This window comes from Labrus mixtus, chromosome 3 (genome assembly GCF_963584025.1).
Source record: "Labrus mixtus chromosome 3, fLabMix1.1, whole genome shotgun sequence".
In the NCBI taxonomy this organism is placed as follows: domain Eukaryota; kingdom Metazoa; phylum Chordata; class Actinopteri; order Labriformes; family Labridae; genus Labrus; species Labrus mixtus.
Genome location: NC_083614.1, coordinates 5,621,532 through 5,635,870, shown reverse-complemented (window position 1 = coordinate 5,635,870; position 14,339 = coordinate 5,621,532). Strand labels below are relative to the sequence as shown.

Here is a 14,339-nt window from a genome sequence, read left to right as displayed (position 1 = left end):
CTTTTCCACGCTTTGGTTGATACAGCTTCTAAAGAAGGGTGAACTGAGCTGCTGTTAAAGTTAGCCAGTTTGTTCCTGGTTGCTCTGCGTAATTCTAGGCCACTAATTACTTCTGTGTTCATTCGAAATTAAGTTCTTTCTGCAGAGGTACGGTCTTCTCCAAAACAAAACATACCTGGTAAATAGACTATTAAAGCATTACAGAATAAAAGACAGACACAGGAGAGAGAGAAAAACAAACAGGGCTATTATTTATTCACAGATTGATTTACTAATATCATTCATCAGAAATCATATGTTGGGTATATCAGGAGTGAACAAAAATGTATCAGAACATCTCTTATCAGAATGAATCAGAATGTTTTAATACATCGCTGTTTTACCTTTAGAGCTACTTTCATCAGCTAATTTGTGAACCAGACTGACAGTGTGTAAAACTGTGTGTGTGTGTGTGTGTGTGTGTGTGTGTGTGTGTGTGTGTGTGTGTGTGTGTGTGTGTGTGTGTGTGTGTGTGTGTGTGTCACTTTCAGGGACACGCACTGATTGATTGAGTACTCATTGGGGACCAAAACTGGTAAAATACTGGTTTGGGGTTAGTGGTTATTTCGTGAGGTTGTGTCCAGAAAATGAATGCAATCCTTTCAAAGTAGCCTACCCCAAGAGTGAATGAAGTAAATGTGTGTGCGTGTGTGTGTGTGTGCGTGTGTTTAAGGGAGAGACAAAAGACAAACATATCACATTATTCATCGCTGCGCTAATCCAGCATCTGTGCTCCGTAGACAGAACTAACAGTCTGAACAAACTGTACAATATGTGTATATTAGAAACAAATATATCAAGAGAATAAAATATGGAAAACTTAGCTAGAACGTATAGAGTTGTCACGTGTGTGTTATTTTTTTTTTTTTGGGGGGGGGGGGAGAAAAGAGGAACACCTGACCACAATCATGCGTAATGGCGCACTCGCATTGCCCAATCTACTTAAATAGCTACACCTGCCGCGCATGGTTGGTTGAACAAAATGGCAACGTATGACGAGCCAGTCGACAGCTATTTCTATTCATCTTACAACCCTTACATGAGCAGATACCCCCGGACAAAAGAGGCCGGGTGGAAGTATAAAAGTTACCTCTCCCACTATGGGGACTCTTCAGACGCCTTTAACAACCACCAGCGCGCACAGCTCAAATCCATCCTATCACAGATCAACCCCAAACTCACCCCGAGGCTCCGGAAGGCCAACACTAAAGATGTGGCGGTGCAGGTGAACCCCAAGAGAGACGCACAGGTGCAGTGCTCCATCGGCCCGAGGACCCTCCTCGCCATGAAGCGGGACTTCCGGCGCAGTAGGCGGCCGGAGGAGCCGGCGACGCCCGGGAGCCCCAAGACAGCGGCCGGTGTGCGGTACCCTCGAACCCTGGCTGTGTATTCCCCCATCGCGTTCAGAAGCTTCACCTCGTTCCTGGTTGATGAAAACAACAACAACAACAACAACAACAACAACAACAACAACAAAGAGGCTTCGTGTGGCGATGTGGAGGAGCCGCCCGGTGAGCCGCCTCAGCAAACCGGGAAGAAGAGCGAAGACAACCGGGCAGATGAGGAAGGGAAGACCGGAAAGCTCTCCGACCAGAGCAAGAAGACCAAACAACAAGTGGAGAGGGAGCACCTGCAGCCAACTACAACTACAGAGGGGTCAAAGGTCAATGCGCGCGTCCGCTTTCAGGTGAGTTAGGCCTACAAGTGTTCTTGATGGGCAGCTGTAAACTTACCATAAAAATATTAAATTAAAATCTTTGATATGACTTTTGAAGTCTATGATTTACACACACCGCCTGTGTTGGCCTACTACTTTTATTTCATTTTCAGTTCCAGTACAGAAATGTTTTATTAATTCAACAACTGAAAATGGTTGAGTCACGTGTCAGCTCGGCTCCAAACGTCACTCTCTTGATATTCCCGCTTTTTCCTACTCCAGGCTATCTGCTGCCCTGTCATAAATCTGAATATAGAAACCTGTAACCAGGTCTTAAACTCCTGGAAAAAAAAAATATTTAGAAAGTCTTACTGAACTTCATCTCAAGACAAGATAAACAACTGTTAAAGAAAGCACTAAGAGTCTTAAACTGTTAAAAGTTAATTCAAGGTAAACAAAACTGAAAGACAGAACTAGCAGGAAGGCTAGGCTAATTTTGAAATGCTCTGCAATGCCATAATTGTCTGGTGACTAGTTATTTCATTCAAATTCACTAAATTTGACGACAAGGCAATTCTGAGTATGTTAAGCTTCCAAAATGTGTTTTATGTTTAAAATAAACCTTACTGTTAGTTCCAACCCAATATGTTATCCAGGGCTAGCATTAATGCTGACCATATGATTACTGCCAAAACGTTGAATAATATAGGCTCATCTGTATCCATAATGTCTAAAAGGAAGTCAATGAAATTGAAGTTATAAAATAAAGATGTTGTTTATCGTTTGAATTACACGAGGGCTGGTTAATGAAAGTGTTAGAAAACATGCCCCATACTCCAGTAATTAGGCATGGTTGGGTTGAAGAATTCCTGGAAGTCGGCATAACGAAGTGAGGCCACATCTCCTCAGGATATTGTTAATTATTATTTGTGGTTATTTGCGCTCCAGTTCAAAGTACTATTTGGTGAGGATAGAGAAGACTCTCACTGTCTTCTTCCCCTTTTCCCACTATAGTTTCTGGAACAGAAGTATGGATATTATCACTGTGGAGAGTGCAATCTGCGTTGGGAGAGTGCTTACGTGTGGTGTGTTCAGGGCACTAACAAGGTGAGCCATTCCATTTACTCATGTTTTGGTTTTTATGGTTAAGTAATCTATATTAAAGTAATTTTCCAATAATTTCTGTAAATCAGAAATAGAGAGATCCTGTAGAAACTGGGACTGTAAGAGTTTAACAGCAGCATCTTCTTAATGGACAGTGTTTAAAAGAAACTAGTTTTTACGTTGTACTTTTATATTCATCTCTAGCCTTTTGAGATGGGTTCCTAATTTAAAGATGTGTAATCTGACTGGACCATTTCATACCTTGCACTAATTGAAACTTGGTGTGTTGCAGGTCTACTTCAAACAGTACTGTAGAAAATGCCAAAAAGAATTCAACCCATATCGTGTTGAGGACATCACATGTCACGTAAGCACCTTCTAACTTTCTCCATCATTTATAGCTGCTTGTGTCAAGGTTACTTCAAAGATGTTTGTCCTTGTTTTGTTTTTCTATCTCAGACTTGCAACAAAGCGCGCTGTTCCTGTGCACTAACGCAACGCCACGTTGACCCAAAACGGCCCCACAGACAGGACTTGTGTGGCAGATGCAAAGGCAAACGTCTCTCTTGTGATAGCACATTCAGCTTCAAATACATCATCTAGGAGACGTCTCGGCTCATCTCGAATCTGTCGCACATCAGTCCAGGTCCTGGACAGGGCGTCTCAAACCCTGGGCCACAATATTTACAGATAGACCAAAATGGCATTGTGGATGCTAAATAGATATTCGATGTTCAAAACTTTATTTCATGCCTGTTTTGTGTTGATGAAATTATTGGTAAGCACCACACACCGAACAATGTAATAAATGGCTATTGTGCACTCTCAAGTGCTTTATTCACTCCCAATGGTCCAGCGTTTTTCCTTTCACTCACTGAGATGGAGAAAAGTGGTTCAAGTTAATTGAGTTGTTAGTCAACCTATAAGAGTTTAACTCATATATATTACAGCTTGCTGTGGCCCTTTATCAACTGTGTCCAGGGGATGAGTTCAATTGCAGGAAAAGATCAAGATAAAAGATGTGAGGTTTTTTTTGTTTGTTTTGGAGTAGAAGCTTATTTTAGCCAAGGATCAAGCAGTGCGTACTCCACAAAAAATACAGCTCAAATATGAAATAATTTTTTCATGTTTTTCTTATAACCTGTGAATTGACACTAAAGTGAAAGGAACCATTGAATGTATTTTAAATAGTCTCAGAGTACCCCAAGACATGTCATTGAAGTTTCTTTTTCAATTTACTCCAAGCCTGTATTTTATGCCAATAAACCACTCTATTTCAGCGCTGCTCAGAACAGGCCAGTGTTGCGTCTATAGCTTTAAATGCAAAAAAAGTGGTGTGTGACCACGCTCCCCTCTGGAAGTGGATGTGGCTGGGTTTCTCTTATCAGGCTATTCGACATATCGAGAGGGCACAACAAACAGCTGAGGGAGTGTCACCCACCTGGGGTAGGTGTTGCTTACCCCCCCATGAGATATAGGGGAAATCACTAGTTGGTGAAAAGTGAACTGGCCCAATTGAAGCACACTCACTACATTGCAAATGTACTGTGAACAGAATACATGGCACCCCTCTTTACAGCTCCTGGCTGAAGCATCTAAACACATTTTCTACATATTCAGTTAGACTCATTTGTTAATTAAGGCCCAGGATAACATTTTGGGTATAATTACAATTCAAAAACCTTACGTATCTGCTTTGCCAAATCAGGAGTGGTATGCATCAGAAGGGCTAATGCTGCTAGTGTTACTCTACAATCCAAATCTCAAGAGTTTACAGTTGATTAAAATTATGGCAACAAGAGACAGAGCTTGTTCTGTATGATTAGGCTTTTATTTATCCAGAGAGAAGGCTGGTATGTGAGTGAACAAGAAAAAAAAATGTATAATGCACCTCTACATTAAAACATCTTCCAGGTAAATAATATATTCATTAAATAATTAAGAACAGCATTCAAATGTACCAGACAAGCAGGAAAAAAAAAGCTCTCTGAGGAATGAGTACAGTGACTGTTACAATGTGCCATGACAAGTTTCCAGAAAGCGTTCAGATCAAGGTTCATGTCCTGCAGTCACAGCAGCAAGTAGGGCCATTCTGAAAGCAGAGCAAAGCTTCAATGAAACAGGAAAACTGCTTTGCAATGTGATCAACCTACATGGACAAACACAAACCTTATTCTCCCCTTCATTTAAGCAGAGTTGATGCAGAAGAGACAAACAAAGATCACAGTGGAGAGAGGGAATGCATATGGCTTGGGTGGGTTGTTGTTGTGGTCCAACAGGAGATGGCGGCTACATCAGATCTCCCATGCCATCAACATTACTTGCGCAGACTGGTGGCTTGTCCCAGATGAGCCCTGACCCTGCTTTTTGCAAGACCACAACCAGCACCAACCAAGGCAGCCTTTGGGAAATTTTGAAGTTTGTGTGATTGAATGAAAAAGGTGGAGCGGATCATTAAAGACTCAGACCTGGTCTTGGCTTTCTCTCATCTTGTTAGCTTTATACAGACATCCTACCCGGATGAACAGTGCATTACACAAAAGTACAAGGGAAAAATACTGGTTTTACACTATACATTTTCTAAAATATATACAGAGTAAAATAAGTTATGTTTCCATAATGATTTGTAGCCAGTCTGCACTCATGTGCAATTATATGCATGTGTGTGAGTGTATATACCAGAATATCCAATATATATCACACAGTCTAAAGGCAGCTACTTGTTTGGTTAAAGAGTGAGATTTGCGTGAAGACCTGTTCAAGGGACTCTCCTCTCAAAGCAGATCAATAAACAGATATATTTCTCTTTTTACACTCCCTGAAGGCTTCCCACAGGGTTACATGTTAAATATCCTAACATTTACAACCTAGGATGTTAGCTCTAATAAAAAATACATTTCTCAAAAAAATATTCTTGCAGTGCTTCTCTCTTTCAAGCATGCTTTTCAAAACTTTTTTTTTTTCCTGTGTTTGCTTATGAATCTTGAAGGTGCATCCTCACACAATCGACACCACCTCTGGACTGGTCTTACAAGCTCCGATGCAGGCTTCCAGCCCAGGACCCGTTGAGACCACTGCTCAATGCGATGGACCCCATCAGGTCAGATCCAGCAAAAACAAAAATAAAAAACAAAAGGAAAAAAAACCACGGCGCCCTGTCTTCTTTTCCAAACACACCACCACATGACTTATTGCAACTGAATTTTGCAGGTTGGCTTCGTCTGGGAAAAGATGTTAGCTTTAAGCATTCATACATGTAATAATATATGTTAAGAGTCACAGTTATTCCCACACATCCTTTAGCCCTTTATACTGTAGGTGGAGTCTTTCTTGTCCTCCTCTGATGCCCCTCACTGTCTACCCTCTCTCTACAGCTGAGGTGAGGTCTGTGTAGAGCAAGGGGGGTATTTGTGTCCAGTCTAGTCCAGGTCTGCAGCCTGCAGTACCACAGCTTCACAGTCCCGTGCTGACCATGGTGGTGTGGGTCTGGCAGGCCTGAGCCTGGCTCAGAGCCTCTCGGATCTGCAGGTTGAGCTCCATGAGGCGGGTGCTGGCCTGAGACAGGTCCCTGCTGGGGCCAACCACTGCCAGGCAGCCCGTCTGACCCAGCGTCTGGTGACGGAAGTAGATGTGCAGGAGGGTCTGGACTGCATCGTCTGTCTCGTTGCCGAAGATGTCGTCGGGCCACAAAGACCTGCAGATAAAGGAGGGTGAGCTGACTACACATTTCCAGCAGTGGAATGAACATGTGAGTGATATTCATTTTGTTTGACTTTTTTTTTTTGGCTTTGTTTATTCTGCAAACCGAGTGTCATCGTTCATATCAATCAGCATGCATTGTGCTATTGCATTGGAGACAAGCTTAGAGCACCATTCTAAACATTAACCAACATCTGAGCAGAATTAGACACGTCATAACAGCTTTTTGATATCAAGGAAAAGTTTAAAGTCTATCTTTCAAAAACAGTTTTACTCTCGGAGCTGCATTAGGTTTCGTAATGTTGAAAATGAAATGGCCAGTAGAATTGTATTGGTATTATTACAGCAGTCCGTTTTTTTTAAAAGGAGAAGTCAAAGACAACAAGATTTGTCTGAAAGTAGATGATTAAAAAGCCCCCGATTAAAATGGTTTGGCCTTTCATGCAAAGCATGTAAATCCTAATCAGTGTCAAATTGTAATGGTATGCATGTGATCACAAATTAAAACGAGACACACTGTTAAAATGCCATTTCTTCATAAAATAACTCCTTGCTTTACTATAGCTTTTGATTGGGGTTTTCTGCTTAGTTAATTCAAACATTTGTCAAAGTTTTTTATGAACTGAAGAAGTGGTAGATGTATGTGGATTTTTTTTAATCTTACCTGAAGATTTTGACCTGAGAGAGGGCAGAGCTGAAGTCTCTGGCTCTCAGGCTTTCTATCAGTGATTGAATCGCCGTCTCTGTGTTGGTCTGCGCTGCGTCTGACATACACACATCCTCCTGACCATCATTTCCTGTTTCTGCCTCCTTCAGACAGCTCTCTAGGATGGTGAGTTCTTCAGACATGTTGGTCACCTTGGAGACAAGAGGCATAAAAACATCGTAACACTGAATATCATGGCACACTTGTACAATATGAACAGACATTATTAACTGCAGCAGCTGACCCCATCACTCAATATGAGAAATTATTCAATTTCATTAAATACTTTCATCTAATTAAAGCTTCGCCAGGACGCAGTAGAGATGTATCGACCACAAAACACATTCAGCTCTACTGCTTTAAATGTTTGTAGTTAAAAAATGAAGTAATGGGCTGTCTGTAGAATAGAACTGTGCTTTATTCATGTGCTGTGTCGTTGTTTATTGTGGAGAGAAGCTTTTAAACCTTTAAATTAAAGGGCTGGGAAAAAAGACAATGAGACTGCAATCTGGAGGAAACAGTGCTCTTACAGCATAATGTAATTTGTCTGTTCTTGATTCTCTGACAGAGGAGATGGGAGAGATAGAGGCTGCCACACCGTCTCAATATTACTAAGGGTGAGACAACTGAGAAAACAGCAGAGCTTATATCCCTGCTGAAGCCAGCTCCTGATGTTACCGATGATAAGCCTGCATGTGAAGCCGAAAGGCGAGCGGTGAGAAACAACAATGTAGATCAATAAAGTCTCTCAGATTCTGATAAGTAAACTGTGTGTTCATGTTCATCTCCATGGATGTGTCAGACATAGGATGTTAGACGTGATGAACATAAACTGCAAGTCACCTGTAAGGAACAAAGTACAGCTGGATGGGAACAAAATGGTGGAAAGAAGTCCTGACAGAGTGACGCAGGACAGACTTAAGCAGTAACATTGTCATGGTTTATTTCCGCTACAATGACCTGCCTTCACACATAATCAGGCTTAATACACAGCTACTTACTAAAGAAATCAATTATTTAACTAGATTATTAATTAGATAACTCACATTAAACCGAACATATCCAGATATCTCACATTAAACTGAACATATCCTGATAACTCACATTAAACTGAACATATCCAGATAACTCACATTAAACTGAACATATCCTGATAACTCACATTAAACTGAACATATCCTGATAACTCACATTAAACCGAACATATCCAGATAACTCACATTAAACTGAACATATCCAGATATCTCACATTAAACTGAACATATCCAGATATCTCACATTAAACTGAACATATCCTGATAACTCACATAAACCGAACATATCCAGATATCTCACATTAAACTGAACATATCCTGATAACTCACATTAAATGGAACATATCCTGATGCTGAAGAATTTGCCACCTGTCTCAGACATCTATGAACATGTCCCTACACTTACTGCAGTTATTTCTCCATAATTTATTGATTTGACTGAAACTACCAGCAGCCTTATAATAAAAACAATAGTCTGCTATAAAGAAGTGTCAGACATTAGAGATAATTAATCCAGCAATCAGAATTGCCAAACTGTGTTTTAAAGACTCATAATTATAACAACTATCAGATTACATAAGAAACATTTCAAACTTGATAAAAAAAGGTTAAAATAATAGTACATTTCTGAATTAAACATATTGTTTTCCCGAGCCGATGCAAGACTTTGCATGACAGTTTCCAAGCTGGATGTCTAATGAAAGGTCAAGTCAGTAGCAAGTTTGCACAAATGCTTACACCTTGTACAGTAAGTAAGCTATATCCCAATTTAGGTGCTGCTCCTTCACAGGGCCCATTTGAAGGCTGATGTTAACAGCAGCACATCGAGGGCTATCCTGTTTTAAAGGCAAATGTGTCCAACACGTGTCATTCTTGCCCCACTCAACGTAGGATCCATTCAGTGCATCCTTCGAGGCCAAACGTATCCCGAGATTCAAACAAGCTGGTGGACTCTCAAGCAGCCAAGTAATACACTAAAGTAAGTAAATATCATATTATCTTAAAATAATATGTTAAGTAATGAGACATTGGTTATGTCCGTTGCAGCTGTTGAGGTTGATAAGTTGATGGGTTTGGTGCTTAGAAATGAAACAGTGAGGGGAGGGACAGCTGGTGACGCAAATGGGAAATCCTTTGTAGAACTGACGGTCTCATTTCAGATCAGCCTGAGCGGTCTACACAGGCTACAAAGGCTGGTTCCTTCAAAGGATGCTACCAGTGCATTGAGACACAGCTGTTGTCTGCTGGCCTCTCAGTTAGTAAGGCAGCTGATTGTTTACCAGATCAGGTGCTAGCTTTCTCACAACATATCTACAACTGACTTCTGAGTAATTTTATTTCTTTACTGTGTAACACCCTGTTCCTTTCTTAGACAGGAAACTCAAAGGGTATGTAAATGAAATATTCAGACACATTTTGTTTCCAGATGTTGTCAGAGGTCCAAGCAAAAATAATTTTCATGCACATTCAGCTTATTCTCAAACAGTCTTCTTTTTTTTTTTGTCTCACCTCTGCCTCTCTCTTGATGGTATCCACCCTGCTGATGAGCTTACAGTAGGCCTGGAATAGCAGCAGCAGCTGAAAGTGCAACTTATAGAGCCTGCGACACAACTCCAGCTCCTACAGAGACAGAAACAGAAACATTAACACAGTCACAAGCCGGCATAATGATCTGACCTGCACTGACATCACTCTGATGATCACATGATTAGACCGATGGGTATCCTGGGTTAGAGACGTGGGAGTAGATGAAAGGTGTTAACATGACCTAGAGTATCTGGTTGTGTGCTTTGGAGTGAGAGGTGAGTCTACCACTAGTAGAATTAATCATGAGATCTTTATTAGAAAATTATCTGTCACCAGCTCCTGTGACGCTCTCTACTGGGACCAATTTGTCTGACTGGATAAAGCCCAAAGAAGTTATTAGAAGTGTCTAATCCAGGAAAATGTGGAGGGAGAAAAATGGTAAAACAAAACAGATAATGGAAATAATACACGTGCAAAATAAAAGTTGTTATCCTGACAGCAATATGATTTCTCCGCTGTCCTCTACTGAAACAGACACTGCCTCTGAAATCATTTTGACGTCCATAACTATCTGCAGACAGAATCAGCGTGCAGTCTAAAGTAGTTAAAACACTGATTATAGTGCTGGATGTAGCAACAGAAAAAGAAACACATATTGCATTACGGGATAAAGAGTAAATTATGATTGGGTGGATGGGAGAGCCGAGCTGGGTTACATGACCAATTGAGGCAGAGATACAGAGGTGGGCGAGGATGGATACAGCGCAGATATGGACAGACAGGAATGAGATGATCAGTGTTTTGTCCAGATTTCATGATTATTAAGAGTCCATAATATGAGAACCACTTACTGCTAGTTTTTCCATTTGCTAAGCAAGAAGGTGAGCAGGTCACAAAAAAAAAACAACAACAAACAAAACAGAAGGAGAGAAAGACCAAGAATTAGTGAGCTTTAACACGGCAGCTGAGACACATTCAGGGAGGGCTCAGTGCCCAAACACATGTGAGCTCACTTCAACCTTTATTCTGAAGAGGCAGGATAACAGCATGTGTAAAGAGACAGAGAGAAAGAATGTGGTAGAGGCTACAGCAGGAAGGAGAAGAGTAAAACACCTCTGAATGTGTTGAACATCAGTTTTATACTAAGACAGCTTTTCTGTGGGTGGAAATTTAACATAGAGGGAAGCTGTGAGCATGATATCCACAGATCTGTGCTGGAAGTCGAGTCATCAATTTAAGGACATGGAGTGAGAGAACATGCAAAGACTGAGGTTAGAAGTGGAAACCCTGTGCATCTGTCTTTTAGTAATGAACTCATTTTTTATTTTTGACCCTAATTAAAATTACATTTAAAATTCATACACATTTTTATATATTAAGAAAGTAAAGACCCAGTAATATGAATGGCTTAAACTCAAGTAGTATAGAATAGAGAGAATACCAAAACATTAAAAAAGAAGTGTATGACTTTAAGACTGAAATAACATCAGCTGATTCTTTAAGTCATCAACAGTTCAACTTGTTTATACATTTACAGCAGGAAATGAACGATGGGAATAACCTGTGCTTGAGCTACCTGTCATTGGCAGACAATGTGGTGTCAGCGGTATTGAAGAGTAAGAACCACAGCAACATCTAACAGGACCCATGTGACATGTCATAGTAAGTTTACATGCTGTTACGTGTGCTGCACCTGAGCAGCTAGTTAGCAATCCGGCCTGAAAACTGATGTTAGCTGTTACTTCTACACAGTGAATGTATGTCACTCGGTTAACAAGTTAAGGTGATGGACAAGACATGTTCATGTCCATGCCTTGTCAGGTAAAAACAGAAGAGGCTTTAGCAGGAAAAGCTAACGTGGAATGTTTTTCAGAGTCAGTCTCTTGTGTTTATCGGCAGATAGATCACTCTGCCTGACTGCCTATGATTGATCAATGTAGAAACTGCTTTCAATCCAGACCTTTGTGACTAATCATTATGGCATACTTTATCAGATAATTTAAAGAAGCTACCGACGCTAAATCCAGGCAGTGTAGCAGCGTTACAGCTACCTAGCTAAACCTAACTTGCTTGTAAGGTTGTCAAAATGTTCCATACTTTGACACCTTTCAATACTTTTTCGATACCATGTTTTATTTTAATAACAAATTGCACAAAAAGGTTGGCAAGGTTCCATACATAAACATTGCCTGCAATTTTTGATCATTGAAAACAAGAAATTATCCAATATTGGGTCCCAAGGACTTCTATTTATTTTTGCCAAGCTATTGAAACAGGTATTGAAATAGTTTAAAGTATCATATCTAAGTTGAAAGTTCTGGTATCGGGACAATCCTACTTGCTTGCTTGCTAACGATATCCAAGACAAAATACTCCCAGAGTTCATATTTGTTTGCTGGGTTGCAAATGATTTACTGGTTAACATAACCATGAAACGTAACCATGCGTTATGACAAAAGGTTCTCATTAAAGCCACCAATAAATGATTTAGCACATTGTCCAATGCCAAGTGTACGACGAAGGTGACTCTGCTCAGTCACGTTCATAACTATGTCACAACTTACAGTTTGCTCACGTGTGCAGTGTGAGCCTGAGAAACAAGATGGAAAAACCCTGTTGTCTTTTAGAAAAATCATGATAACTCAACGTAATACCTGCAGAGACATCACTGGAAACAAAATCCAATCATTAACCCCTCAGTTGTAGTATTTCATAGTTCATAAAACAGATTACAGTAAACCTTCTCATCCATCAAGTACGTTCATTCCTACCTCTGCATGGGTATTTGGCCGCTGGCTGCTGTCTTTGTCTCCAAAGGTTTTCCTGCAGTTTTCCAGCCACTAGAGGGTTGGAGGGACAGGAGTGGACGATAAACAAGACAGGAGAAAAAATAAAACCAAAAAGGATTAAAGGAGGAAGAGGAAGATCAGTAACTTGTGCAATACAAAATAAGAGTTTTTCCCCTCCTTTAGATGGATCTACATCTGTGTGTGTACATCATAAAGGTTGGTTGGGGAGGAGATTTAATAAGTGTATTGTACTTAGCAAATTAAAGAAGGCCTGTTCCAGAGCATGGGATAGTATCTGGGCCTCCAGGGACCATTGCCGTCTCATTCAATTAGGGCTCCTGCATCCCAGAACCCTCTGCAATCTCATCTCTACTCTTCATTCCCCTCCCCCTCCTTCCCTCCTCACACTGCTCTCAGCTCCTCCTGCCTGGCCCTCCATAACTGATTTAGGAGCACTGAGGGTTATTTTTATCCCTTCAGCCGGGGATGTCACTAGTGATGCAGACACTAACGGCTGCTAAATCTTCTCATACCAAACACTGATTTAATGTCTGCCCTGCTGATGAGACGGACTGGGGGCTTATCTTGCACAACATCAGCTTTTTGTCTTCATGTCCTTTTGGTCTTCTATGGTGCGATGGCAGATGGATAAAGGGCAATTTACACACACTTCCTAAACCCATCTCTCTTTGAGATGAGAGGCCTTTATTAGAAAGTCTTTGGCTAACGCACATACACACATACTGACACAGCAGCTTAAACTGCAGCTGATGCAGTCTTTAGAATGGCACAGGATGTCTTGCAATCTGTCCTGAGGGAAAAAAAGGTTCTAAGAGAATGCTGAAGCAGATATGGTGGAAGTCAGTGTGAGGGACTTACGTGCTCTGCTGCTTCTCTCTTCGCGTTGTAGGTGTCCAGGTGTTCCTGCAACTCCAGCACACTAAACTTCAGAGTCTCCAACAGTCCACAAGAGACCAGCTACAACAAGACAGGACACCTACATTAACCAACAACAACAGCCGATACGTACAGAGCACATGAAAACAAAGATATCTACAGTAGGACCCACATACACATTACATTACTGTAAAATAATGTGAACAACCTAAAGATTATTAAAAAAATGTATAGTTGAGTCGACTAAACAGATACATGTCAGCACCCTCACTAGTCAGCACCAGAATAACTAATTGGTTAACTGAATTATTTATATTTTTAGACGTTGGCCCTCGATGTCCGTCAAATGTTATGCTTAAACTGCAACGCAGACACTCCCCACTTGCCAGTGCTGTAGCCCCGATTAATGGGCCTGCAATTCTCACTCTACAACCCTGATGGAAACAAGCACATGAAACAGATAGCCTCTCGTAGGAGCAGCGCAAGTAGGCAGTATTTAGATTGAGAAAATTGAGATCAAAAAGGAGGGCTGCTAACATTTGTCACACTGAGCAAACCTAGCTACATCGTTTAACTCCAGTAATTTTTTTATCTCACTTTAAGACTAGTCAGTGAGTCTGAATTTTAATTTCTGGTTAACCCACTAGGACATGAGTCTCCTGGGAAAACCCCTAGAATGTAACAACAGGGGTTGCTATGGAATTATGAAATTATAACTGAAGTTAAGCTTAAAGTTTAAAAATATCTGCAAATGATCTTTAAAATCAAAATAAGACAGGAGCAGGGTAATTGGTTTGGATCTCAACAGCAGCAGTTATTTTTAAGATTTTTGTTCTACCAGTATGTAATTACTGCAGGGTTTGAACACTCACCAATATTTTAATAAC

The 14,339-nt window shown here is 40.7% G+C and overlaps 2 protein-coding genes across 14 annotated transcripts in view; one reads left to right on the top strand and one right to left on the bottom strand.

The window, feature by feature from the left end:
• Positions 1-986: 986 nt before the first annotated feature.
• On the top strand, positions 987-3,629 carry zar1 (zygote arrest 1). Its single transcript, XM_061029249.1, has 4 exons — positions 987-1,726; positions 2,711-2,803; positions 3,093-3,167; positions 3,260-3,629. Exons 1-4 carry the CDS (start codon positions 1,022-1,024, stop codon positions 3,401-3,403), a joined length of 1,017 nt encoding a protein of 338 aa, XP_060885232.1. The 5' UTR covers positions 987-1,021; the 3' UTR covers positions 3,404-3,629.
• A 980-nt stretch (positions 3,630-4,609) lies between these two features.
• fryl (furry homolog, like) overlaps positions 4,610-14,339 on the bottom strand; it is an 86,829-nt gene continuing 77,099 nt past the window's right edge. For 10 of the 13 annotated variants that reach the window (XM_061029227.1, XM_061029183.1, XM_061029154.1 and 7 more), the window contains 6 exons: positions 13,435-13,533; positions 12,538-12,606; positions 10,618-10,635; positions 9,749-9,859; positions 7,164-7,357; positions 4,610-6,494 (listed from right to left, as the gene is read on the bottom strand). In XM_061029227.1, the coding sequence (XP_060885210.1) occupies positions 6,254-6,494; positions 7,164-7,357; positions 9,749-9,859; positions 10,618-10,635; positions 12,538-12,606; positions 13,435-13,533 (732 nt within the window). In that variant the 3' untranslated portion in view covers positions 4,610-6,253. The remainder of the gene's footprint in view (positions 6,495-7,163; positions 7,358-9,748; positions 9,860-10,617; positions 10,636-12,537; positions 12,607-13,434; positions 13,534-14,339) is intronic. The other 3 variants (XM_061029164.1, XM_061029197.1, XM_061029236.1) reach the window with 1 other exon arrangement.